The sequence below is a fragment of the Conger conger genome, chromosome 2 (assembly GCF_963514075.1).
Source record: "Conger conger chromosome 2, fConCon1.1, whole genome shotgun sequence".
NCBI classification, from domain to species: domain Eukaryota; kingdom Metazoa; phylum Chordata; class Actinopteri; order Anguilliformes; family Congridae; genus Conger; species Conger conger.
Window position 1 is genome coordinate 27,286,092 of NC_083761.1, and position 24,726 is coordinate 27,310,817.

The 24,726-nt window shown below is 43.1% G+C and overlaps 1 protein-coding gene across 1 annotated transcript in view; it reads right to left on the minus strand.

Moving 5' to 3' along the window:
* The window catches only part of myo1d (myosin 1D), a 105,665-nt gene that overhangs the window by 55,820 nt on the left and 25,119 nt on the right, over positions 1 to 24,726 (minus strand). The window contains exons 2-11 of the mRNA XM_061231199.1: positions 16,849 to 17,057; positions 14,199 to 14,292; positions 12,307 to 12,472; positions 12,023 to 12,076; positions 10,293 to 10,388; positions 8,514 to 8,630; positions 7,125 to 7,328; positions 6,354 to 6,499; positions 5,902 to 6,016; positions 4,468 to 4,638 (exon numbers count right to left, since the gene is read on the minus strand). Of these exons, the coding sequence (XP_061087183.1) occupies positions 4,468 to 4,638; positions 5,902 to 6,016; positions 6,354 to 6,499; positions 7,125 to 7,328; positions 8,514 to 8,630; positions 10,293 to 10,388; positions 12,023 to 12,076; positions 12,307 to 12,472; positions 14,199 to 14,292; positions 16,849 to 17,057 (1,372 nt within the window). The remainder of the gene's footprint in view (positions 1 to 4,467; positions 4,639 to 5,901; positions 6,017 to 6,353; positions 6,500 to 7,124; positions 7,329 to 8,513; positions 8,631 to 10,292; positions 10,389 to 12,022; positions 12,077 to 12,306; positions 12,473 to 14,198; positions 14,293 to 16,848; positions 17,058 to 24,726) is intronic.

Below are 24,726 nucleotides of genomic sequence, written 5' to 3' on the forward strand. Positions count from 1 at the left end.
CAATCGGATGTTTTGGTTGAGATCCATCCCAAGGGTGGTATCCACAGATGTCAGACAGCAGGGGGCAGCATTGGGCGAAATGGAGGGACAGGTGGCTGCTACATCCCAGAGAGAGGTGGAGGTACATGCAGACAAAGGCACAGACAGAAAGACACACACACAGACACACGCACACGCACACACACACACACACACACACACACACACACACACACACACACAAAGACACACATGCAAGGACACTGAGACACAGACAGACACACACACACACACACACACACACACAAACCAAACAGCAGACACAGATAGAGCATATTGTTTTTCCTTTGTCTGTCTATCTCTCAGGGCCGAGACACTGGAGGGGATATCAATATGGTGTATTCATTATGCCCTACATGCTGGCTGCCTGCAGTTTTCGCGCCCGTGTGACACAGATATTACAGTTCCTGTCCTGGCGGCGATGGCTACTGACTGCCCCACACAGCCGAGAAGGGCACGCAAGCCACCGGGTTTAAACAGGAAGCGAATCGATCGAGCGAAAGAGGGCGCACAAACCTACATCCAGCACGCTTCTGTTTGCCCGTGCCAGTCGCTTGCTTGACCTCCACAAACCCAGGTTAATATGGAACAGACAAGGGTCAATATGTTATTATTTTGGATTCAAATACTTTTCTGTGCTCAATTGAGCTTGCCTAGTGCAACTGAGCCAGGCAAGAAGACCAGAAGGCAGGGTTTTGCAATTTTGAAAGTATTTCATAGGTGCCAACACACCAGACAAGCTCAGTAGAACAGTATTTAAATCCAAAACAATTACGTATTTGACCCAGGTCTGATCTGGAAGGACAGTCCGATTCAGCTGCCCAGGGCGGACAGATTTTAGCCATGACTTCCCAAATCAGCTCAGCACCCTCACCAAACCCCTTCCTAAAATCCACCCCTTCCAACTGCCTGGCACGCCCTGGCTTCCAGGACCCCCCTCAGGTGCCCATCCTGCCTGCCACCTGCGTCCCCAGCCACCCCGTGGACCTGCTGCTCGTTCTCCACCAGCAGGGGGCGTAACGCCGCGGGTGCCAGTCGAGGCGCGGGACAGAGATCGCGTTTCACACCTCGCTCACCACAGCTGTCGCGGGACCGTCCTCAGACAACTGGCCTTTTCCCATAATGCACCTTCATCCTGGAACGCATTGCAAAAGACCCTTAGGCTAGGAGAGCAGGGGACTCTCTTCCTGAGTTTAAGGCTCTGATTGAGCGCCATATACTGCATGTGACCGCAGTACCCGCTTTTAACTTGGATTTGAATAATTGCGATTTCATGTTGTACTTACTGTATTATTGTAACTGTTAATTGAACATGCCACTGTGTTTCACTGTCCTGCTGACCTTCCTGCCTGGCCACCCTCATGAAAGAGGTTTTTAAACTCAAGCGTCTTCCTGGTTAAATAAAGGTTAAGAATAAAAAAATAATAATTATGGCAGCAGGGTACTGTAAGCTACAATGACCAGGCGTGCTCAAAAAACAATATGCATGCCCGCTACAAACCTGGCCTGGGTCAAATACAGAATTGTTTTGGATTAAAATACTTTTCTGAACTCGATTGATCTTGCCTGGTGCAGTGAAGCCAAGCAAATAGCAGGATTTGCACTTTTTGAGAGCATTTCATAGGTTCCAATACAACAGACAAACATTATTTAATCCAAATGAATGATATATTAGATCCAGGTTTGCTACCAACAGCTGATTATCTACCAACCTTTGCGCATGTGTTCATACGGGCAGCCCATGTGCGCAGCATGTTTTAATGAATGGGACTGTTCCACCGCTATTACTATCCTCTTCACGATGACATCACAACCATGCGGACGCGCTGCTATATATACCCCGGAGAAGGGAAACGGCTCCAGAGAGGGGGAGGGCCCTGCCATAGTGACGAATGAATCACACCACAATTCAACCTCTATTTTAAAGGCCCACACGCATCTGCATTCTCTCCATGGCTTTAGTATCTTTACAAAATGTTCAGTGATTTTTTTTTTTGTCCCTAACCCTGCCCCCAGAGCCCAATTTCCTCTCCCCCTCCTGTGGTCATCCAAAAATTATGCGAAAACATACGTCATGTCACAGGGGAAATCGTTTTGAAAACACCTTTTCAAGCACTTAGGATCCTAAAAAATGCAAACCAAAATTGCAATCGTTTTACTTGGATCAGTATGGAACACAAATCGAAAGCTCCAGGATGACATGAAAAGCAAAAAAACACTAAAAATATGCGTGTGGACCTTTAAAGAAAGTGCTAGAACTGTGCACTTCTGCACGGCAGCATCTGCATTGGGCATGGGGGAGGGGCCAGGATGAGACACCTAGTGGTCATGGAGGGCGGTGGGTGAGGTCTGGGGTGAGGTCTGGAGTGAGGTAGTAGGGGGAGGGTAGCCTGATTGGGACATGATTGGGACCCGGAAGGTTGGTGGTTCAAACCCCGGTGTAGCCACGGTAAGATCCACACAGCGGTTTGTCCCCCTCTGAGTCAAATCAACTGGAAGTCGCTTTGGATAAAAGCGTCAGCTAAATAACAAATCATTCTTATTATTTTAATTAAGCACATGCAGTGCAAGGCTCAGTTGGACTGCTGGGAGAAGGAAAAAGGTGTGGGTAGGGAACACAGTTTTGCACAGCATGCAGGGGATAATGAAGACCTTTAATCAGACCATGGAGCAACATGCTCCTTAAGCTAAAGTTAGCTCTGTTCATGCAAACTGTACCAGGGGAATAGCAAGAAAATAAAAGAGAAGCCGTGTGTGTGAGTGTATGTGTCTGTGTGTCTTTGTGTCTGTGTGTGTATGTGTGTGCGTGTCTGTGCCTTTGTGTGTGTGTCTGTGTGTTTGTCTTTCTGTCTGTGGAGCGTAATGGCCCACACAAACAGTCATTATAAGCATGGAAGAGGGAATATATGCTATACATGGAATATAGGCAATATGGGCTTGAGTAATAGTGGTGGAGCAGAGATGTATACATTGCACAATATCAAATCTTGTTTTCCTCTTTTCGTTCATCCTTAGTGAGCCTAAATCAACACAGGAGCCTTGGGAGCTACGTTTGATCTTTCCCTTCAAGTACGGTCCATAAAAAGTCATGTGAACCAGTCAGAATGCCCTATAAATCCTCCTGTGTTTGCGAGTGTCATCAAAATGAGACAGGAATGTCACTGCTGACAGATAACCAACCATCTTCTTACTACCACTCCTACTGAACCAGCTCTTCTCTTTTCTCCATCTTTAAGTTGTGCTCCCAATCTTTCCCCAGTTTCACTTTATCTATCTGCCACTCATTTTGCAGTTCTCACCTTGCACATTCCCTCCCTCACTCTCTTAAACTACCTTTTTTTTAGAAAGAGAAGGTTTAAAAAACACATTTCCAGAAATAACCATAGTGAAAACATGCTTGCGGTTTGTCGGCATGGCAGGAGGTTAGAACTAGATTAGATTCTCTTGAAGGTGCGAAATCAAAAATGGAATTATGAATAATAACACTAAACTGCGGTTTGTACGGAGAATCCACATTAAAATTGAATTTAGTCCAGGACTATGCTTCATCTGTCTGCTTTTATTTCTTCATCAAACCAAATAACTGCATGGATTTGGATTCAAGCTCATTCTACATTGGTTGTGTAAAAACCCATACAACCCCAATCCTGCTGTAGACTAGTATTTTAACTCCTTTTAACACACAGTTGAGACACCTCTACACTACACCGAGACACCTCTACACTGCCACAAAAGCATCAGTACTGCAAATCAGCTAAAAAAGACAGCTTCATTGTTTCTGCAGTGAGAGAGGCATTGGCGTATCACAGCAATCATATACAGAGGAGTTGCTGGGGGTGAGCATTGAGCTACTGACTGTGACAGGGCTCTGCCCACCACTCCAGGCTAAGGAGGAGGTGCCAGGCCGCACTAACCCTTCATTCACAAAAAAAAAGAAGGAATCGTTCGCTTGGTAAAACCAATAGTTTTCAAGCATTACCGTCACATGAAATGTGCACGGATACACCGTTGCCGCTGCTTGTGGAACTCAATGACCCCGGGGGGGGGGGAATGGTGTGAGGAGAGGGCGAGATAGATTTTTGGCCTGCTGTGCTGCCAGGTTCATCTCCCCACACTGGAAGATGCGAGACTGACTCGCTATCATTGGCTACCAGTGACATCACCGCCCGGAGCCAAGTGACGACGAGGGAACTCTTTAATTGAAGACTGTCGCCCTCTTGTGGTCTGTAGGTGTAAGTGCAGCTTTTTCCAGCAGTAGGCATTTCCATCGCTGGTCGATTACTGGTGCATTACCACACCCTAAATCAAAGAGGAATCATCCCTACATTATTTGTTACGGTAAACAGATAAGACCATCTGAATATAAGTGAAGCAGGCGAAACGAGAAGGTGAAGCGCTCGCAGAGATGAAGGGCGGGAGCGGGCATACCTTGCGGCTGGTGTAGTGGGCGTGTTTGCCCAGTTTGCTGTTCAACGCCTGCAGAAACATCTCGTCTGTCACCTTGCCCACGTTCATGCAGGCCTCATCCAGCACGGAGAATATGCCCTTGTGCTGTTGCTCCACCAGGTCCACGATGATCTGGTTGTTGAAGTAGTCGATCTGCCACATAGGTAGAGGTTACTGTAAGACTCCAAAAGTTGGTAGAGAAGTGTATGAGGCAGGAACTGTAAATAAACTGGGTTCTTTATCCAGGAGAAGGGGAGTCGGTTCACACAACAGAGATGTATGTCCAAAGTATGTACGTGTGAGCATTTAGGTCATGTCACATCCTTTAGGCATGAGCAAATCATCACAAATTACATTTTACTGGTCTCCCAAATAAGACAAATACAATTATTTACTGATTTACTTTCGTAGAAGATTTATTACTTCTGAGAGAAAACTGATTTCCTCTATTAGTTTGTCCCCTTTGTCTAAAGATTTGAAATCATTCAGTGTGAAAAATATGCTATAATAGAGGAAATCAGGAAGGGAGGAAATAGTTTTGCATGGTACTGTGCATATACACTCACTGAGCACTTAGGTAGACCTGTACACCAAATATGTAAATAATAATGCAAATATGTAATCAGCCAATCATGTGGCAGAAACTAAATGCATAAAAACATGCAGACATGGTGAAGAGGTCCATTTGGTTTTTCAATGTCAGAATGGGGAGGAAATGTGATCTAAGTGACTTTGACCATGGAATGATTGTTCGTGCCAGACAGGATGGTTCGAATTTCTCAGACACTGATGATCTCCTGAGATTTTCACACATAACAGTCTCTAGAACTTGCAGAGAATGGTGCGAAAAACTAAAAATACCCAGTGAGCAGCAGTTCTGCAGGGAAAAAAACTGTTAGTGAGAGAGGTCACAGGAGAAGGGTCAGACTGGTCAAAGCTGACAGGAAGGTTACAGTAACGAAAATAACCACGCATTACAACAGAGGTATGCAGAGAAGTATCTCTGAACACACAGCACATCAAACCTCTAAGTGGATAGGCTACAGCAGCAGAAGACCAATAAATAAATTAAAATATGTATAATAAATACCTAATAAAATGCTCACTGAGTGTATAGTGGGCAGTGTGTCGTGTTCAATTTCAGATGCAACCATAGTTTCGCTTTTATCCATTGCCAGGCAGGGGTGCCAATAATTCTGGAGCTCACAGTACAGTATATTTCTGGCACAAAACAACAAGGTATATACAAGTACAGTGCATTCCACAAAGCCCTGTGGAGGGCAGACCCTCAAAACATGCCCCAGACATGCCCTTGCCCCCCTATCTTGAGGCTTAGCTGTAACGGGCTTGAGTAGAACAGGAAGTGGATGAGATGCAACAGGAAGTGGAAGTGAAGGTAACAGGAAGTGGACCTACATGCTTCCAGGGGATGCCCTCGCGCTGGTACTCGTCCTGCTCCTGTCTCAGAACCAGCTGGATGAACAGCTGCTGCAGCTTCTCATTGCAGTAGTTGATACAGAACTGCTCAAAGCTGAGAATGAGGGAGAAACAGAGAGGAAAACGGAGGGAACGAGAGCATTGGAAATGGAGGGAAATAAAAAGAGAGGAAGAGAGAATGAGAGAGGGAGAGGTGGGAGAAAGGCATAGAGGGGTATCAAAATACTTCACTTCTATCACTATTTCACTGTATTTTGGATAGAGGAGACAAAATGGCTGAACACTGCTTTATATAGTAAATTACAATTTATGACATACAAATACTTTTACAGGAGTATTATCCAAATACATGATAATGCAGCTCAACTGATATCAGAATTGAAGAATATCTTTCTTTGCTAACGCAACTGCAAACTGCTCGCTGTCCTCACCTGTTGTTCTGAAAGATCTCAAAGCCATAAATATCCAGTACGCCAATCACCGTGTTCTTCCCGTGGACTTTGGCGTCGTAGTTTTTCACCTCAATGATGTCATTGATTCGTCCCACAATCCAACAGAAGAGGCGATCATAGATGGCCTGCAGGACATGAGACCCAAAATGAACCCGAATAGAAGATCTTTATATTTTTAATGGCCTCCAAGGACAGCTTTGCTCAGTGCATGGGATCAATGAGGTACCTTGTCTACATTTAAATATGGTTAGAGTATCAACAGAACAGCACTCCATAATATGACAATGTAACCTTTTGAAATATTACAAAACATTCAAACCGTGTCTCACAGGTATTTCTGGCACACTAGAGGAAGCATAAAATGTCAAATAATTATAGCGGCGCTGCTCAAAAACAACATGCTTTACTTCTCTGGGCTAGGTCATCACCTTCACTAGATTTTAGGAAAAATCTGTAAACCCAGTAAATTTCTCATTTTCAAATTGACAGCCCATATTCTAAATAACCTTGAAAGGGGCTTTACAATAAGTTACAGAAAAGGTTTTTTAGCTTTATAAAGCAAGTTTTAAAATATGTCAACCAAATTGAAAAAGGCTCATAGAACATTAAACCATTGAGTGAACTGAATCTGGCCTGAATCTGATTCCCACTCATAATCCTATAACCCCAATGCGAAACGCAGTTGAAATTCAAAATGAATGCAAGTATCAAACCCAAGGGTGAAGAACGGCTCGCGTCAGGCACGGCTACCTTGGCCAGAGCGTCTCGGCCATAGCTGGCCTCCTTGTCCGTGTGCTGCTTGTCGATGACATCTCGGCCTGTCGCCACCGTGCGGTAGAGCAGGGCCTTCTCCACGTTCTCCTGCTTGGTGGCCAGGAGATCGGCCAGCACGGACACCAGCTTGCTGTTCTCAATCAGCGTCACATCCTCATCGCTGCCGAACTTCAGGTTACCCTGGAGGTCATACACAACGCTGAAGTCACGCATCGTCATGTTTAACAGGATCCGGGAAGTGACTATCGGCAGCCGGCGGTAATTATGCAATGAAACGCGAGAAGGAGTGACTTGCCGTGAGATAATGTCACCGCTCTGCTGCGTTGGCAGACCCACACAGCAGTGACATTATGTCACGGGAAGTCACGACTTCAAGTGTATTATTGGAATTATACAAGAGTTTTAGCAACATGTTTATATAAGAAAAGGGAATTTAAGGAAAGTACAGTAATTCAGATTTATTATGCCATTTTAACGACAGAACGGAGCATTTCTGAAGTGTTGCTAGGTTACGAGCATGATCGCTCTGACACAGTGAATGAACAAAATTTCAAGTTAGTGATAATGACATTCCTTTGAATGTCTCTTAGCCAATCTCAACACGAGTCAGAACTAACTGTTGTATAATACTGGCTATTGCACAGGACACAGAACACCCTTCTTACATGACATTCGGCATATAAAATTTACTGTATATAGTTAATGTTTTGCCCATTATCACAATGCATATTTTAATGCACAAAAGCAACGTGTCAAGCAGTTTTTGTGGAGTTGCAGTTTTATACATTATAGTCAAAATCTAAATTGGCATGTAGAAACGCTCTTGAAATTGTTAAGGTATACTGCACTGTACTTGTTTTTGGACACAAGTATTCACCAAGCAGAAAAATAAAAAAATAAATAAAAAAATTAACAAATCAGCCACCCTGGACTGCTTTTAAAGGAAGGACTCACAAGCTGAGGAGCTAAAACTATCAAGCAGTCAAAGTACTTCAACATGGTCACAGTGACTGCTAATAAACCACATTCTGAAAGCTGAAGGGTTAATAAAATAACCCACCAGTAGAAATAATTAATACCAACAAAGAAGCAATCCAGCATCCTTATTAATTTATGAACAGGATAAACATGAATGTGATGCTACTAAATAGGCAGTTAAACTTCAATTAAATGAATTAGGCTTAAGCGATAAGACCTGGACATATGATTCAGTGACTTCAGTGATTGTGTCATATACACTAGATATACACTATCTTTTGGACCAGACAAAGGTTAAATATGTCTACAGTATAATGACACAATTGTTGGGGAAAGGCCAACAGTCAGGCACAGACAGAAAACGGTTGGAGGTGGGACAAATGTTACCAGGTGCAGGATGGTGGCCAAGATCTTGTAGACAGTCTGGATTTCTTCAGCCGTGAAGCCGATCACCTTCATGGCATCAGCCACAGCTTTGAAATCAGCGCTGTCATTGATGGATGACTGAGCCACGGAAAGAAGGAACGATAAGAAACGACCCAAAAGCTCTAAGCCTCCAGATAACATACACTGCTGTCCTTTGGCATGACTATGATGTTCACTATCATTTACATGAGGACCAGTAGGAATAATAATAATAATAATAATAATAATATAACTGTTGTGGTGTATAATAATAAAATATAATATTCAAAATAGCAATAATAGCAAAGTTGATTTTGTTTTTAAGTAGTTGTTTTTATCATGACTATCAGGCGTATTATTCATTACAGACATGTCCAAAAGAACTGTTGCAATACTAAAAACAAGCAATCAAGATGCATTGAGGTGAGCATAGCCAGAAGATAAGCTCTCTTAGCCTGACCAAAAACTTCCCTTGGTTTTCATTTTATCATCAAACCACCAACAGCATTTTCAAGACAGGACGTGCTCTCCTAATCAGCCGCAAGTAGCACTGGTCTGTCTCCATCTGTTTGCTCTGTAGCCCTGTTCCAGGACATCAGCCATTATTTATGGTTCCCATTCTTCGAAACTCACAAGTAGAGCGGAGATTAAAAGCTCACAATAAAAAAGCTCCTTAAACCACATTATGCTGCAATTGGTGATGTCACTGGCCATCGTGCAAACACGCGGTCGTAGACGGTCAACAAGCAAGCACGGTTTATTACAGCATGACGGTAGCAATCAACAGAGTGAGGTAATTCACCACTGAAGCCACCGTTGCATAGCCACTCATCGTGTTGTATAGACACTTGCGCTGCTGAGTCTTTACAAACAGATTTGGCAGCAAGCTCAAAAACAGATGAAAGTTTTTACAATGGCATTACACAATGGGCTTGCCATGAGTACTTGTGCTACATATACAATTTGCGTTTATAATGTTAGCATTTATTTTTCCATATTGGCACAGCATAGCTAAAGAGTACTTTTTAGCATCTTGCAAGCAAGAGGGAGAAAATGAAAAAACCTGTCGATTTGTGCACCGACGATGACCTCATCCTCTCTGATTCTGCCATATATGGTCTCGACACACTCCTTCTCACACCACCCATCACCAAACTGTCCGCTATATTTTTTTTTGCCTAGCCAGCTGTCCTTTCTGTATTTAGTGAGGCATATTCCACAACTTATAATGCCACAGTTCCATTTCTTTACCATCTGCCACCCATCTTATGCCCTTTCTGATGCAATGCGCATTGATGTGCATATCAGAAGATGACAGGTCCAAAAGATAAAGCCGTAAGATACTCTACATGACGAGGGTTTGAAATGAGTAGCAACTGACATCAACTGACACCGTCAATTAATAACATTTGCTGTTGTCACTGATGAAAGAAAAGGACAGTCAATGTCAACTTTTTATTATTTTAGATTTTTTCCTATTTTCTATTCTAATTATCGATGTTGAGAATATACCGTCAACAACCCGGCGAGCCGTATCGTCTCACCCGTGACCGTGATTCCGAGGTACCCGGGGCACTATTGAGCGATTCTACTAATCCTTTAGACTATGGCAGGACTGAGAATCAAACCAAATTTTGTGTGCGCAACTGTAACAAACTGATGCCTGCATCATTATTTTAGCCATGCACTACCGTGTCTCTCTTGGTAAATGTAAACTTGAAAGTGAAAGAGATGGTTTTCTAGGAACATGCCGGAACCCACCTTGACCTGTCCCCCGACTCTGATGTAGTTGTAGGCGGTGGGGTCTTTCTGGATGTGCAGTGATCGCAGTAGAGTCTCTGGACCCCCTTTCACCAGCTGAAAGGCAGTTATAATGGGAGGCTCCAATACAGTTTATAATTCTGCTGTAGGAGACGCTGTCTTTCGGATGAGACATTAAACTGAGGTTCTGACTCACCGTGGTCATTAAAGATCCCATGACACTCTTCGTACAGAGTAGGTGGTTCCCAGTCTCCTGGCTAAATTCTCTTTCAAACTGTCACCTAATTATCCCCTGATTCAATTGGCAAAAACATTGTTCTCTCCCTTTCCACCTCAGCTGGTGCGTGGTGAGCGTTCTGGGGCAAAATGGCAGACATGCATCACCCAGGTGAGTGCTACACATTGGTGGTGGTTGAGGAGAGTTTCCCCCACATCACTGTAAGCGCTCTGAGTGTCTATATAAATGTAATGACCAATCTAAAGCCCTAATTAAATGGGCAGCTCACCCAAAAATAAATCAAGGTATGTTTTAAGGAAATAGGCTGTGTTTGAAACCACATACTTAGCATGCTACTTCATTCATTCATTCATTCATTCATTCATTCATTCATTCATTCATTATCCTAAGCCGCTTATCCTGAACAGGGTCGCAGGGGGGCTGGAGCCTATCCCAGCATACATTGGGCGAAAGGCAGGAATACACCCTGGACAGGTCGCCAGTCCATCGCAGGGCACACACACCATTCACGCACACACTCATACCCACGGGCAATTTAGACTCTCCAATCAGCCTAACCTGCATGTCTTTTGACTGTGGGAGGAAACCGGAGTACCCGGAGGAAACCCACGCAAACACGGGGAGAACATGCAAACTCCGCACAGAGAGGCCCCGGCCAACGGAGATTCGAACCCAGGACCTCCTTGCTGTGAGAAGGCAGTGCTACCCACTTCACCAATCTGTGCCGCCAGCATGCGACTAAGCATATAAAACTCAGTCTGAGATTTCGTAGGAGTAGTATGTTAGTATGAGGTTTTTGAACACAGCCATACTTTAATTTATTTGAATGTACATATTACATTTGATGTGCCCTGTACTGCTATGGTTGCAATAAACTTCAAAGTTCGGCATAGTAGAGATTTAAATAAGAATGAGACATTACATTACATTACATTACGTGGTATTTAGCAGACGCTCTTATCCAGAGCGACGTACAACAAAGTGCAAATCAATCACAAGAACAAGTGCAAAAGTAGACCTGAGAGGACAGTACAGTTCCGAGTCCTAGTGTAAACATACAGAAATTCAGAACCCTTGAAGAGTACAATCAACATTCAAACTAGCATACCACTGACATATTATTAAAAATACCAAAACATGATCAAGATGCTAAAATGAACAAAAACATAATAATTTTGAAACATGAGTTAATGTACCCATACAAATAATTGAGATGTCCATCCTTTAATCCCATATTAGAGTTAAATAGATTAATGTACACTCCTAATACTGTATACAGACCAGAATCCAACTGTTTCGGAATCAAACACTTTTCTGTGCTCAACTGATCTTTCCTGCTGCAATTGCACCAACTAAGAGGACCAGAAGGTGGGGTTTGCACTTTTTGAAAGTTTTTCATAGGACAATACACCAGACAAGCTCAGTAAAGCGTGGTAAAGTATTTGAATCTAAAACAAATATATATTTAGCCTTGGTATACAGACACACTCACCTGGTAGAAAGAATGGAAGCTTCTTTCACCCTCCTGCTGGAAAATGACTCTTGACTGAGAATAGGACAGAGGTTTAGAGTAGAAGAATGGTGGACAGACAGATTCATCCAGGTAAGCGTGTGAGCTGACACGGGCATGGGGATTTGAAAACTACATTACCCTTATTTTACATGAGCTCTACAGAGCTTTTTCCTTTTAATTTGTCCGAGAGCTTACTTGAACTATATAAACATCCTGAAAGATAAGCATCAGCATCACTCTTCTTTCACTTTGGCGCCCCCTACCTTCTCCAGTAGGTAGTTGTTGATGTGCCCCCCGATGGGGTCCCCTTTAAAGTCAAAATTGATGTCCATGTACTTCCCAAAGCGGCTGGAGTTGTCATTGCGGTTGGTTTTTGCATTCCCAAAGGCTTCCAGGACACAGTTGGATTTCAACAGCATGTTCTTCACCCTGAAAACAGACGGCCGGCAATCGGTATAAATCCATACATCAACCCGTACAGGCGCAAACAAACACACCCATGCATGCACAAGGACACACGGACACACGGACACACAAACATACACATACAAACACACAAACATACACACACACAGGTACAACTATAAACAGATGGGGATGTACAGATACACACAAAGACACACAAATACAAAGACAAAAATGTGCACACACACGGATACAAATGCATATGCATGCACACACACAAACAGACACACACAGGCAGTGTTTTAATCACGTGCTTGACGAAACTGGAAATATATTCAGGTGTTTCTGCCAGCCGACACAATGACTTGTTAGCAATACTCTTCATATTCAAAAGAGGGGGGGGGGGAATCTGTAGTAATGTACTTTTCACGGTTGTTCCCTGCGGTAACCGCATCTTACAGCTAGCGCACATCAACAGAAGTGATTTGTGCTCCATTTTACACCAGGCAGACTGAAGCCTTGTCGCCCATCTGCTGTGCTGTTCTCTAGTCTCGGCGTGGCGTAAACACAAATATTATGCTTCGCTGTGCGGTCTCCATGCTGCACGCCCACTCCACTCCCAACAGGCAGAACTGCGTGGGAAAAAAATATGGTGGGCAGGAGCCTGAGACACCAACACGCTAGCTCTCTTTCTCCTCGTACAGGCTGTGTAGACAGAAGAAAATATGCAGGCAAGGTGGAGCGGCTCTCTTTCAAAGGGCCAAAAATGACTATGTTTAGCACCTCAAAATGTTGACTGGTTCATTGAACAAGATATCGGCAACGAGAGTAAAGCTGTAAAACAGGCCTGCCCAATCCTGTTCCTGGAGATTTACCATCCTGTAGGTTTTCATTTCAACCCTAATTTGGCACTCCCGAGTCTACTTATTTGCGGTTGTAAAGCAAGAGTCCGTGTTTACAATGAGCCTTAATCTGGACATCTCCATTGTGGTGCTGGATGATTACTCATGTACTGTACACTGTACTCATGTACTGTACATATCATATAAGAAGATAAAGGACATAAGAAAAAAAAATGAAAACGTAGCACCTTGTTGCACAAGGATATAAAATGCGCATGTTTATGTAGGCTAGTGTCTACAGCATGCAATCTTTGACCCGGACGTACAGTAGGAACAAGGCATTGCAGGCATCTACTTGTAGTTAACAAATTTGCTCATATTAAAGTATCAGGGAACCAACACTGAATGGAAGTAAAACAACATATACTACATATTTACGATAATCATAACATATGAATCCAATCTCAGTTTAGAAAATGGCGCCCTCCCACACTTTAGCCAGCAATTATAACAAAAATTTTATAACAAAAACTGATTACACCTTTGACAGAAAAGGTTCACATCCTATTCGAGCTGAATAAATAATATCAATACTCAAGGAATAGTTTGCTGTAGCGTGACCCCATTTAGATGAAGCTACCGGTCCACATAACCAGACCTGGGTCAAAAAAACTAAATACTTTGCTGTGCTCGATTGATCTTGTCTTGTGCAACTGAACCAACTAAGAGGACCAGAAGCCAGGGTTTGCACTTTTTGCGAGTATTTCATAAGTTCCAATACGGCAGACAAGCTCAGTAAAGCATAGAAAAGTATCTGAATCCAGAACAATTACGCATTTGACCCAGGCCTGAGTGACCGGTTTTACTTATGCATGCATTTGCTCCAAGGAGGATCGCCCGACTCTTACCTCTCCACCTCCGCTCGCTGGTTGGGGTTGGTGATAGCGGCAATGTACTGCATTATATATTTGCTGGCCTCTGTCTTCCCGGCTCCACTCTCACCTACAGTGCAATGGAAGGCAGTGCCATGGTGAATGATGTCTGGGTTGTCATAACAACAAGATTTCTATAAGTTGCATTTGAAAGCGTGTAATCTATGTTATTTCCAGCACTTCAGATGTGTTAGAGATAGTGTCAAACAGAGCTGCGGCAACACCGTGCATTCAGAGAAGACATTGAACGGCCAACTGCCTTTGCTTAATCCCTTAATGCTAGCTGCAGTGTGTGTGATATCGCCCATCTTTTTACGATTGGCCGGTCAGGCTGTGCGATGTAGACCAAACAATATGACGTCTTTCATTGCTGTCACATGCGATAAGAATTCAATAATAAGAGCAAGATTCCATCCTATGATTACAGTGGGTACGTCATCTGACATGCGTACGCAGAATTTCAGGATGACGGAGCAAAAAGATGAAGACTAATTGTGGTGTTTTTCTGCCCGGAAAAAGTTGTTCTAAACACAATTTCTGTTCTCGCTTTCTGTTTGGAAATTAGCATTGAGCTGAAATATAATATGAACTGAATGTTTTTGACTTGTTCTTCATTTAAAAATGCATGGCATCTAACCCTAGATCAGTTTCACCCTTCATCCCTCCATTGCAATTACATTGTATTGCATGTGGTGAAACTTATGTAGTAAATATGCCACGTGTTTTTATTTATTTATTTTACATATGAAAATTTCTACAGGTCCTGGTGTACCTATAAGATAGACGTGATCACCAGTACATACAAAGATATTTAAATAACAAAACAATGCATCCTTCCCCCACCCAATGACCTTACAAGATTTCAATTTCCATTTAAAAATGAAACTACTTAATGCAATTCACTTATGATTATCTGCTTATATAAGTACACATATCAAAAATGAAATATTAAGTGTTTATAGACAAGTGTATACAGTTTAAAGCATTTCATGAAAAAACGGGTCTAAGCAGGTGTGTCCAATCAGTGTATACTTTATGCTCTTCTCGTAAAATTCTCTCACTGGAATGCCTAATCAGATTCAGTACAGCCAAAGCAAGTGATGTCACCAGCTGCTTAATTGTACCACCCATTCAGCATCACACAATCAAACCTGCACTAACATTAGTCAGAAGACATTTTATGTTAGTTTTAGTAAAGAGACCACAGGTATCTGATCGACAAGCAGGGGGATGGAAGAAAATGATGAGACACGGATCCCACTTGACTGAACCCTCCCTAACCCTGTTTGACACTTCCGCCAATTATGCATCGCCCTATTGGGGTAGTGGCCACTTTTGACAATGGCACATTGTCAAATATAAGCTTCCAGAACATGGGGTCTATCCACATAATAGAAAAGTGCCTTAACAGGATGAGCCTCCAGCCCCTTCCCTGTCCAAATTGTCTATAATAATCCTAACTAGGTTCATTCAATGCACAGATTTAATATTTACACATTTACTTTCCTAAATGACATTTCTAAATTATAAGAGCTATTTAACATTATGAGAAATTCAGGAGTGCGCACTGTAATGTGCTAATGAAACATTCATTTTCAGTTTACTTCATAAAATGGGGAAGCAACTTGGTAGTGTTCCTTTCACCACTAGAGGGCACATCAAATGTAATATGTACAGTACTGCGTCCTCTTTGGATAGCTTTCAATGTTTTCTTTATGAAACACTGTTGGCCTTTCGGGGCTCAACTCAGAAGGGACTCCAAAGAATTTTCCACAACAATTTGCTCCACCTATAATTAAATATCATTGTTCCAGGGAGTTAATGTTTCATATACAATGACATAAATTAAAGCAATTAAAAAAATTACCATTCATTCTGGCATGTTTTGATTAGACAAATTGTGGAAAGGTTTGGCAGAGGTTCAAAGCACTTATAAATACATTGTGTTCGTCTTCACAGTTACAGCACTCCCAGACAAAAGGGGTCTTAACGTGCGTGGTGACCAGACCTGGGTCAAATACATAATTCTTTAGGACTCAAATACTCTACTAAAGGGAAGGAAAGTTTTAAGACTCTACTGAAGGAGTAGTAGTCATGCTGCAGTGTGACCCCAATTAGATGAAGATACCTGTCCACACAACCAGAATGTCACCAAGTTGTAGCAAAACCAGACCTTCAAAAAAAGTAGTCTGAGCTCGACTGATCTTGCCTGATGCAATTGAGCCTGAGGCCTGCTGAAATTATGTACCACCTAAGAATACAACAACTCATTTTTACTTATTTGCTCAAGTGAAGGATTGATTTTTGCTATAAATTTTTACTGTCATATAAGGACACTCAAAAGTGAAAATGTCCCCAGCATACTTGATTCAGCCCTCACCTGAGTCAGTTTTGTACTGTAATTTGATTTGATTTAAATACTTTTCTGTGCTCGATTGATCTTGCCTGGTGCAATTGAGCCAACCAAGAGGACCAGAAGGTGGGGTTTGCGCTTTTTGAGAGTATTTCATAGGTTCCGACAGAAGCTCAGCAAAGTGCAGAAAACGATTTGAATCAAAAACTATGAAACATTTGACTTAGGACCGGTGACGGAAAGCAGATTTCCTGACAAATGAGCTCCCCCCACCTGAGATAACGATGCAAGTGTCCTTGTTCCTCCTCTTCATGGCCTTGTAGGCGGCATCTGCGATGGCGAAGAGGTGCGGGGGCCGCTCATAGAGCTCCCGGCCCTTGTACTGCTCGATGGTGTCGCGTCCGTAGATGTTCATGGCCCGGTACGGGTTCACAGACACCACCACCTCCCCAATGTAGGTGTAGATCCGGCCCTTTTCAAACCTACGGTCAGAAATCGAATCAATTATTTGTTATCTTGGTGACCCTTTTATCCAAAGCGACTTACAGTTCATTAGACTAGGCAGGGGACGATCCCCCTCGGAGCAAGTATGGTTAAGAGCCTTCCTCAAAGGCCCGATAGCTGTGCGGGTCTTAATTGCGGCTGCACCGGGACTTGAACCACCAACCTTCTTGGTCGCAGTCATGTACCTTAGTCCTGTAGTCACGGCTGCAGGAAGCCTGGTCTATTGTGCCAGCACACCAAGATTCTGATTTCTGAATGAGCATCAGAAACACGAATTTCGATCACGAAGGCATTTCATCCATGAATCAAATAATAACCTAAAAACCCGCGACTGCAGGCATGCAAAAAAGGAGTTTTTTTGAAGAAGTAAAAAGGCTATGACTAAAGCAAGAAAAAAATCTAAGCAAACACAGAACTTAGTGACTCAGCTGATACCTGCACACAGTGAATCTTTGGGCCTCTAAAGAAAATCAATAAATCCCAAGGTCGCCCGTTCTCCTGCCCTGTCTTCTTTGTTAATTCTGTGGCCTTCGATCCCCTTTAATTTCTCCATCTGCATTTTGCCTGCTATTTCCTGATAAGTAATTCACAGTTCTTCAAAGTAACACTGAATCAGTAGATTTGACTGGGTCCCATAACAGGTAACATTAAAGGCACAAATGGCGGTTTGCTGAGACAATAAAACTAAGGGGGAACATATCCAGCATTCATCAAACTTCCACCTTGTTAACGCTACTGATTTTTAGTGTTAGAAGTTTATAAGTTAATTATATTAATTATATATAATTTATATTTGAATGTACATGTATGAGATGTACATTCATTTAGACCTGAATGATGAATGTGACCTTACAGTAAACCGTAGAGCAGGGGTCTCCAATCTTATCCAGAAAGGGCCGGTGTGTGTGCAGGTTGTTGTTTTAGCACAGGACTAAGACAGCTGATTCTACTCATCTAGGTCTTGATTAAAGACCACGATTAGTTCATTAGTATAATCAGGTGTGTTACTGCTGGGTTAAAACAAAAACCTGCACCCACGCCGGCCCTTTTAGGATAAGATTGGAGACCCCTGCCGTAGAGCGTCAAATTAGAGTAGAATATTTATTTTATATGCTGCAGCAGCCTATGCTGGTTTTTGGATGGACACACCTCTGGAAATGGGATCACAACCCTGCAAATTACATAATTTGTTTATAGCTTCATCAAAACCCTAGACTGCTCTTTCCAAACTGGCTTTGTCAAGTCAAGATGGAGATCTAAAATGATGTGTGGAAAAGTCTACCAAAATGAAGGATACCTGCCAAAAATATGCAACAAAGCCCCTTTCACAGATTTCACACATCTTAACCCATAAAAGTTTTGTAAATGTTCCAGGTCACTGTCATGTGTGAACAGAGTCGGTGTCGGTTCTCCAATTTGGGTTGGGACTGGGTTAGTAAGATTTACGGAAATCTTACACCACAGCTACAGTTAATATTTGTCCTGCACTGCTTGAGAAGGTAAACAACCTGCTTTGCCTAACCTATCCAGAACAGTAATGTTATGCGTGAACTCACTTGACATGGATTTTTTCCCTATAGGAGACCGATGTGTGAATAGGGAAAACCACTACCTAGCCCAGAAAACTGAACCCGGCGATGTTGCGGGTTCCATGTGTGAAAACGGACAGATAGAGCCATCAGTCCATAAACTCAAACCTGCATGTTGTGTAACCTCCCAGAGGGATTGAGCAGGACCCACACAACACCCTTCTTTCAGGCATCAACAATCAACCACGGAGGTTCAAACCTAAAACAACCTGTCACATCTTCTGATCCCGACACAGCATGTGCTAAAACGCAGAGAGGCCGCCTGGACCCAGAGGGGCAGGCAGAGCGCCGGGCACAGGCTGTCCACTCTCCGCCGCCCCTGCCCCTCTGGCGCCTGCCCCTCTGGCCCCTGCCCCTCTGGCCCCTGCCCCTCTGGCCCCTGCCCCTCTGGCTCCTGCCCCTCTGGCGCCTGCCCCTCTGGCGCCTGCCCCTCTGGCGCCTGCCCCTCTGGCGCCTGCCCCTCTGGCCCCTGCCCCTCTGGCCCCTGCCCCTCTGGCCCCTGCCCCTCTGGCCCCTGCCCCTCTGGTGCCTGCCCCTCTGGTGCCTGCCCCTCTGGTGCCTGCCCCTCTGGTCCCTGCCCCGCTGGTCCCTGCGAACGAAGACCAGCTGATCGCAGCTGTAGCAGGCTCCCTCAACGCGCCCGCCGGCCCCCTGCCTCACTTCCTTCCTTCCTCTGAGGACCGGCCGCTCCCTACAATAAAGCACCCATTCTTCTCCGTTCCTCCACCCCCCTCCCCACTTGCACACAGCAGGACCGATGGGATCGTCACGGCGAAGAGCCGCAGCCCTTTTAGATGGCTTCTCCCTCAGCCTTTCATTTTTCACAGGAAACGGGAAACAATGATCATTATTCCTGTTGAGGGCAGCGACACTAATCATTCCTGTTGGGTATCATGACGTCACTAATCACTCTGGTTCAGTACAAAGTAGTTTTGTTTAGGATAATTACAGTACTCATTGTTTCAGTTCAGGACAACCGCTCAAATAATTCCGACTGCTCAGGGCAATGCTACTAACTCTACCGGTTCAGAGGAGCTACAAATATAATTATTGCTGTTCAGAGCAGCAACTGTGGTAAGTGTTCCTGTTCAGAGCAGAAACTATGCTAAGTGTGCCTGTTCAGAGCAGCAACTGTGCTAAGTGTTCCTGTTCAGAGCAGCAATGCTGTTAATTATTCCTGTTCATAGCCGCAACGCTTCTGATTATGTCTGCTCTGAGAAGCTACAGTGCTAAATTTCCTGTTCAGAGCAGCAACAGTGCTGAGTATTCGTTATTATACACATTTTCAGCAAGACACTCCAGCAGTCGTTTCCGCACAGAAAAATTAAAGAGTCTATCAGCAATCCATAGGCAACTAAACATGAAAATACTGCATGCTTCTTGCTTTTTTAAAACTGACTTAAAAGGGCATACCGTACTGTTCTGTGCGAATACAAAAAACAATTGATAAAAAAATAAAAAATAAAGAAAAATGGTACAGTTCAGTGAGGTGCCCAATCCCAGATGGCTTTGTATAGAATGGAAAACCCTGGACTCCTGGGATAGCTGAACTTGAGAAACTGCATCTACTATAACAACCACAGAACTGTAAGCTCAGCAATAATACCGTCTTGATTGATAACAGCTTGTGGGACAAGACACACTATATTTATATCCTGAGAGAGAAAGACTGGGTCTGCCCTGCATACTGTGGTAAAATGCCATTTTCAGGGCTATGCATCAGTAAAAGCAGAGGTACACTTTGAGTGGACATACAAACATTCAAGCCATCCCAGGTCTTACCATAAGCAGGCCACTGGCTGTCACAAAGTGCCTATACCTGCATTTAGTCTAATTTGCATAGGCTCAACTCAGCTGTGCATTCGAGGTGTCACACCTACGCCTAATTGTTAAGGGACCAACGAGCACCTTAGGCTCTTCTCTGGCATCATAATCAGGAGCTGACCTCATCATTTCTATGTCCACTATATCTGACTTCAATGGGTTTTTATATTTGATCACATTTTCAGTTTTCAGGTTCTTAAAAGTTTCTTAAGCGCCAGAATACGAGCTACTGGGAAAATGGCTAGTTGGCTGTCGCAAGACACACCAAGGGCATTTACATGGGTTTTGTTTTTCATAGACCCACGTTGGGACTGAGGAATATGAGTTTTGGCAGGTGAGCCACAGCAGGATATTAACAGGCTCAGATCACGTTGAGCACCTGCAGGCCAAATGCAGTCTCCTGCTGGCTGCCGTAAGCCAACACCACCGGGCCCAAACCTCGACCGCAACGTAACGTCGTGGTCAGCGTTTCCGTGGGTCTAAGCACATACCTGTGACTGAGTCAGAGGAGCAGACAATTCTGCTCTTATTGATCAGAGTTTCAGAGCTGGGAAAGACTGGGTGTGGGGGAAAGTTTCCACCTCTTCACCCAAGACAAACTAACTACAGTGCCGTTGTGTGGGTGCTTCGTTTCCATTGAAAAGGATAATTTCCTGAAGTGATTTATACAGGTGCTTAACCCATTATGGACTAAGACACCCTATAGAAAACCCATAGAAAGGCCTTAGGGATCACAATGCATTTCAACGGTCATGTGTCTTTAAAAGCGGTCATATGATCAAATACACTGCTGGCATTGCATCTGTCTGTTTAGGGAGAGGTTGCATCTGCCCATAAGGGGTTAAGTGCAAACATTTAACATCCACTGCGGAATATTACTTTCAATCAAGTCAAAATGGTGAATGCCAATTCAATTGAATCAAATGTAAGACAAAATAATGTCTCATGCTGATTGTCAAAATTTGATTTGGGCACTGAAGAAAAACAAGATGGCTGAGTTTATGGACCAACACTAAGCATTAAATGTCACATGGGGAAAATGGTTATACAATGTTCATACAGGATTCCATTTACTTCACCCAGCATCAAGAGGAATTGTGGGTAAGACACTCGACTGGCGATGAGCAGATTGAAATCCAGCCCATGAGAGTTCTGTGCCCCTGGGTTACATCAAGCATTAAAATACATGTCCCCTTGGGTCATTATTTTCCTTTTGCCTTAGGAGGCATAGCAAAGGTTATTAGCAACACCCACAGAAGGAGCGCTATGCAGAGGGGATGAACTCTGCACTGGGGATGACTCAGCTCTTGTAATTACCAGGTTCGCTGATAAAGGTCTCAGTATTGACTCACCGAGCCCCTGAGCCCAGCGGTTGCCTGGTTCTCCCTCACGACGGCTGAGAGGGACCAACCACCGTGTGAGCTATTGCGTGTCACAACATGCTCGGGCGGGCCAGGGGAGAAAGGGAGACGCCCGTGTGTGGCCAGTGACACACGGCGTGTAACCGGACCGGGGGTGGCACGAATGTAGCGTGGGTTCGTGTCAAAAGGGCCCTTTGTCCCGGGTTTGCGGGAAGGCCTGAGCGCTCGCCCCATTGTCTGGCCATCAATTGGGGGTCTGTATGACAAGGGCACAGCCTGCCAAAGGGGGGCGAAGGGAGAGTGTGAAAACAATTAAATAAAAATAATTCCAGTCTTGTAAATGGAGAATTTCCTATTGGATACATTTTAGAAATCATTGGTGAAATCTTTTGACAGAACACGCTGCGTTGTGAGTGTTTTTGTGTGTGTGCGTGTGTGAGTGTGTGTATTTATTCCTTTTTCTTCTGTTTATATATTTAGAGCTCTTACAGAATAGATGTTTTATGAGAATGAATACATGGTTCTCCCCAAAATATTTTGACATAGTGGTGCTTGGGCACCCTGGGGCAGGGCTTTGGGTGGATGGAACTTTTTCTTGCATAAACCATCATTTTATCTTGATCCAGAACACTTCAAAATGGTAATGAACCCTAAGGGAATGAGGACACTACTACAGTGGGCTACAGAATTATTGGCACCCTGAAAAAAGGCTGCATAAAATGAACAACATGGATAATTAACTATATTTTATGTTGAAACATACAGGTCATCTATATACTTTAATTTCAATACATTTACTCGCATGTTTCAATGTTTTTTTATCTAGCAATCAGATTTTGTTCAGAAAACCACAGATGATTGACACCCCAAACAATTATTGTAAATCAAACAAAGTGAAATTGACAACAGAATTTTACTTTCATTTAGGTCTAAAGGAACTATATTGTGTAATTTCATCACGTTCTGTTTCACTAGAGGATAAAGAAATGCAAAATCCCTTTGTCAACCATCAGAATGGGAAAAATCTAAGAAATGTCAATTCAGAAGACACAGATGGTAATTGACCATCACAAGTCAGGCAATGCATAAATGCATAAATGGTTAAATGTACCACTTAAAACATATGGAATGGTTGCATACTTGGCAGGAAAAGGATGCAAGTGCATATTATCCTCACGGACAGTAAGGAATATGGTGCGGAAGGCCATAAGTAACCCAAAAATCACAGTTTAAGAATTGCAGAGATTGGTTAAGTCTTGAGGGTTATGAAGTAAAAAAAAAAACAACAATTAAAAGGCATCTCTCCCTAGCCTCTCGAGTATTCTTGAGTGAATATTTCTGAGTAAGACCGTGAAAACACCTTTGGCTCCAATATAGAGGGCATTTTTATTGATGTGACCCCATTTCATATCAATTAGCATCTAGGTAGATTCTCAAAATATTTTACTATTATTCTACCATTATGCTTATAATTAAGGAACAAGCCTACAGTTGAATAATGAATAGCATGTTAAATTGTGAAATGTTGATGGAGTTTTGCATATTAGACAAAAACTTCAATCAACATACTAGTATAAAAGATGTTGTTATTGTGATTATTGCCTTTTTTTATTTTTTTTTATTACTTACTACTGCTGTCTGAGGAAAGCACAAGGAGAGGGAGAGGTAGGGGGATGGTGACAGGAGGGGCGGGGATTGCAAACACATTTGGCAGATGCTCCTATCCAGAGCGACGTACAACAAAATGAGGATAAAAAGTGTTGTATACTTTTGTGAGCAAAATACTGCATTTTACACATCATACGACCCATATTATGTAGTTTCCCAGTGTCCTTTTGGAGTTTCGAAATGTCCTTTTTGGGAAAACTGCCTAGATATAGCTTAGAAAAAACAACACAGAATGCTAATTTTTGGAGCTATTGTCATCAAATTTGAAAGGGGATTTGTCCAGTGTCTTGGCTGTGGCTCCATGCTAAGCACAGTAGGCCACAGTTATCTATATCCACTCAAAGACAGAAAATGTTTTCAATGAGACTGTTTGAGCGACAGTAACTTTGTTTTAGTAATACTTTAGTAATTCTGACTCTCGGAAAACAAACCTCAAAGGGTTACCTGTCAAAGGGTTCAAGAATAGTAACTATTCTAATTTTGGCATGTCATTTACAAGCTTGTGTCAAGAAAAAGAGGTGATGCTTAAGGGGTTAAAGATACTTTTACTCAGTTCGCCACGCTGAAAAAAAGGACTTTGTCCTGTGAGCTGATAGATGATCTAGATAATTTGTTCAATGAGGGAGCGGCTTTGTTTTTTAGTTTGATCTTTTGATATGAGATGTGTTTGGGCAGCATTTATAGCAAGGTTATTTTAAACATGAAAATGTTTATGAGCACTAGTATAACATTCTCAGTGAGCTATAATAATCTGTTGCATATCCATATTCTCCAAAAGGATGTATAATATTCAACACACTTTTTATGTTACTACGCATTTTGTGTCTTACACATTCTCTTACACTAGATGGTTGGACAAATCGTTACACAGTGGTGCAAGTTAGGGAACACAGTGGCACACTGCCACTGAAGCATTCTTTGGGGGAACCCTGGAATGAACATCACTGCACAACATCCACAGTACTGTGTAACGTGTACTGCCACATGGCACGCTTCTACAGTGCTTCAGGTGTACGTACATGCGGCAAACACTAACACTGGAATTGACACCAGTTTTTATTTAAAACCGACACAAGAATATACTGTAACACAATTTGAAATTTAACCCAAAATGACACTGAAATATCCATCCATCCATCCATTATCTAAACCCGCTTATCCTGATCAGGGTCGCAGGGGGGCTGGAGCCTATCCCAGCATACATT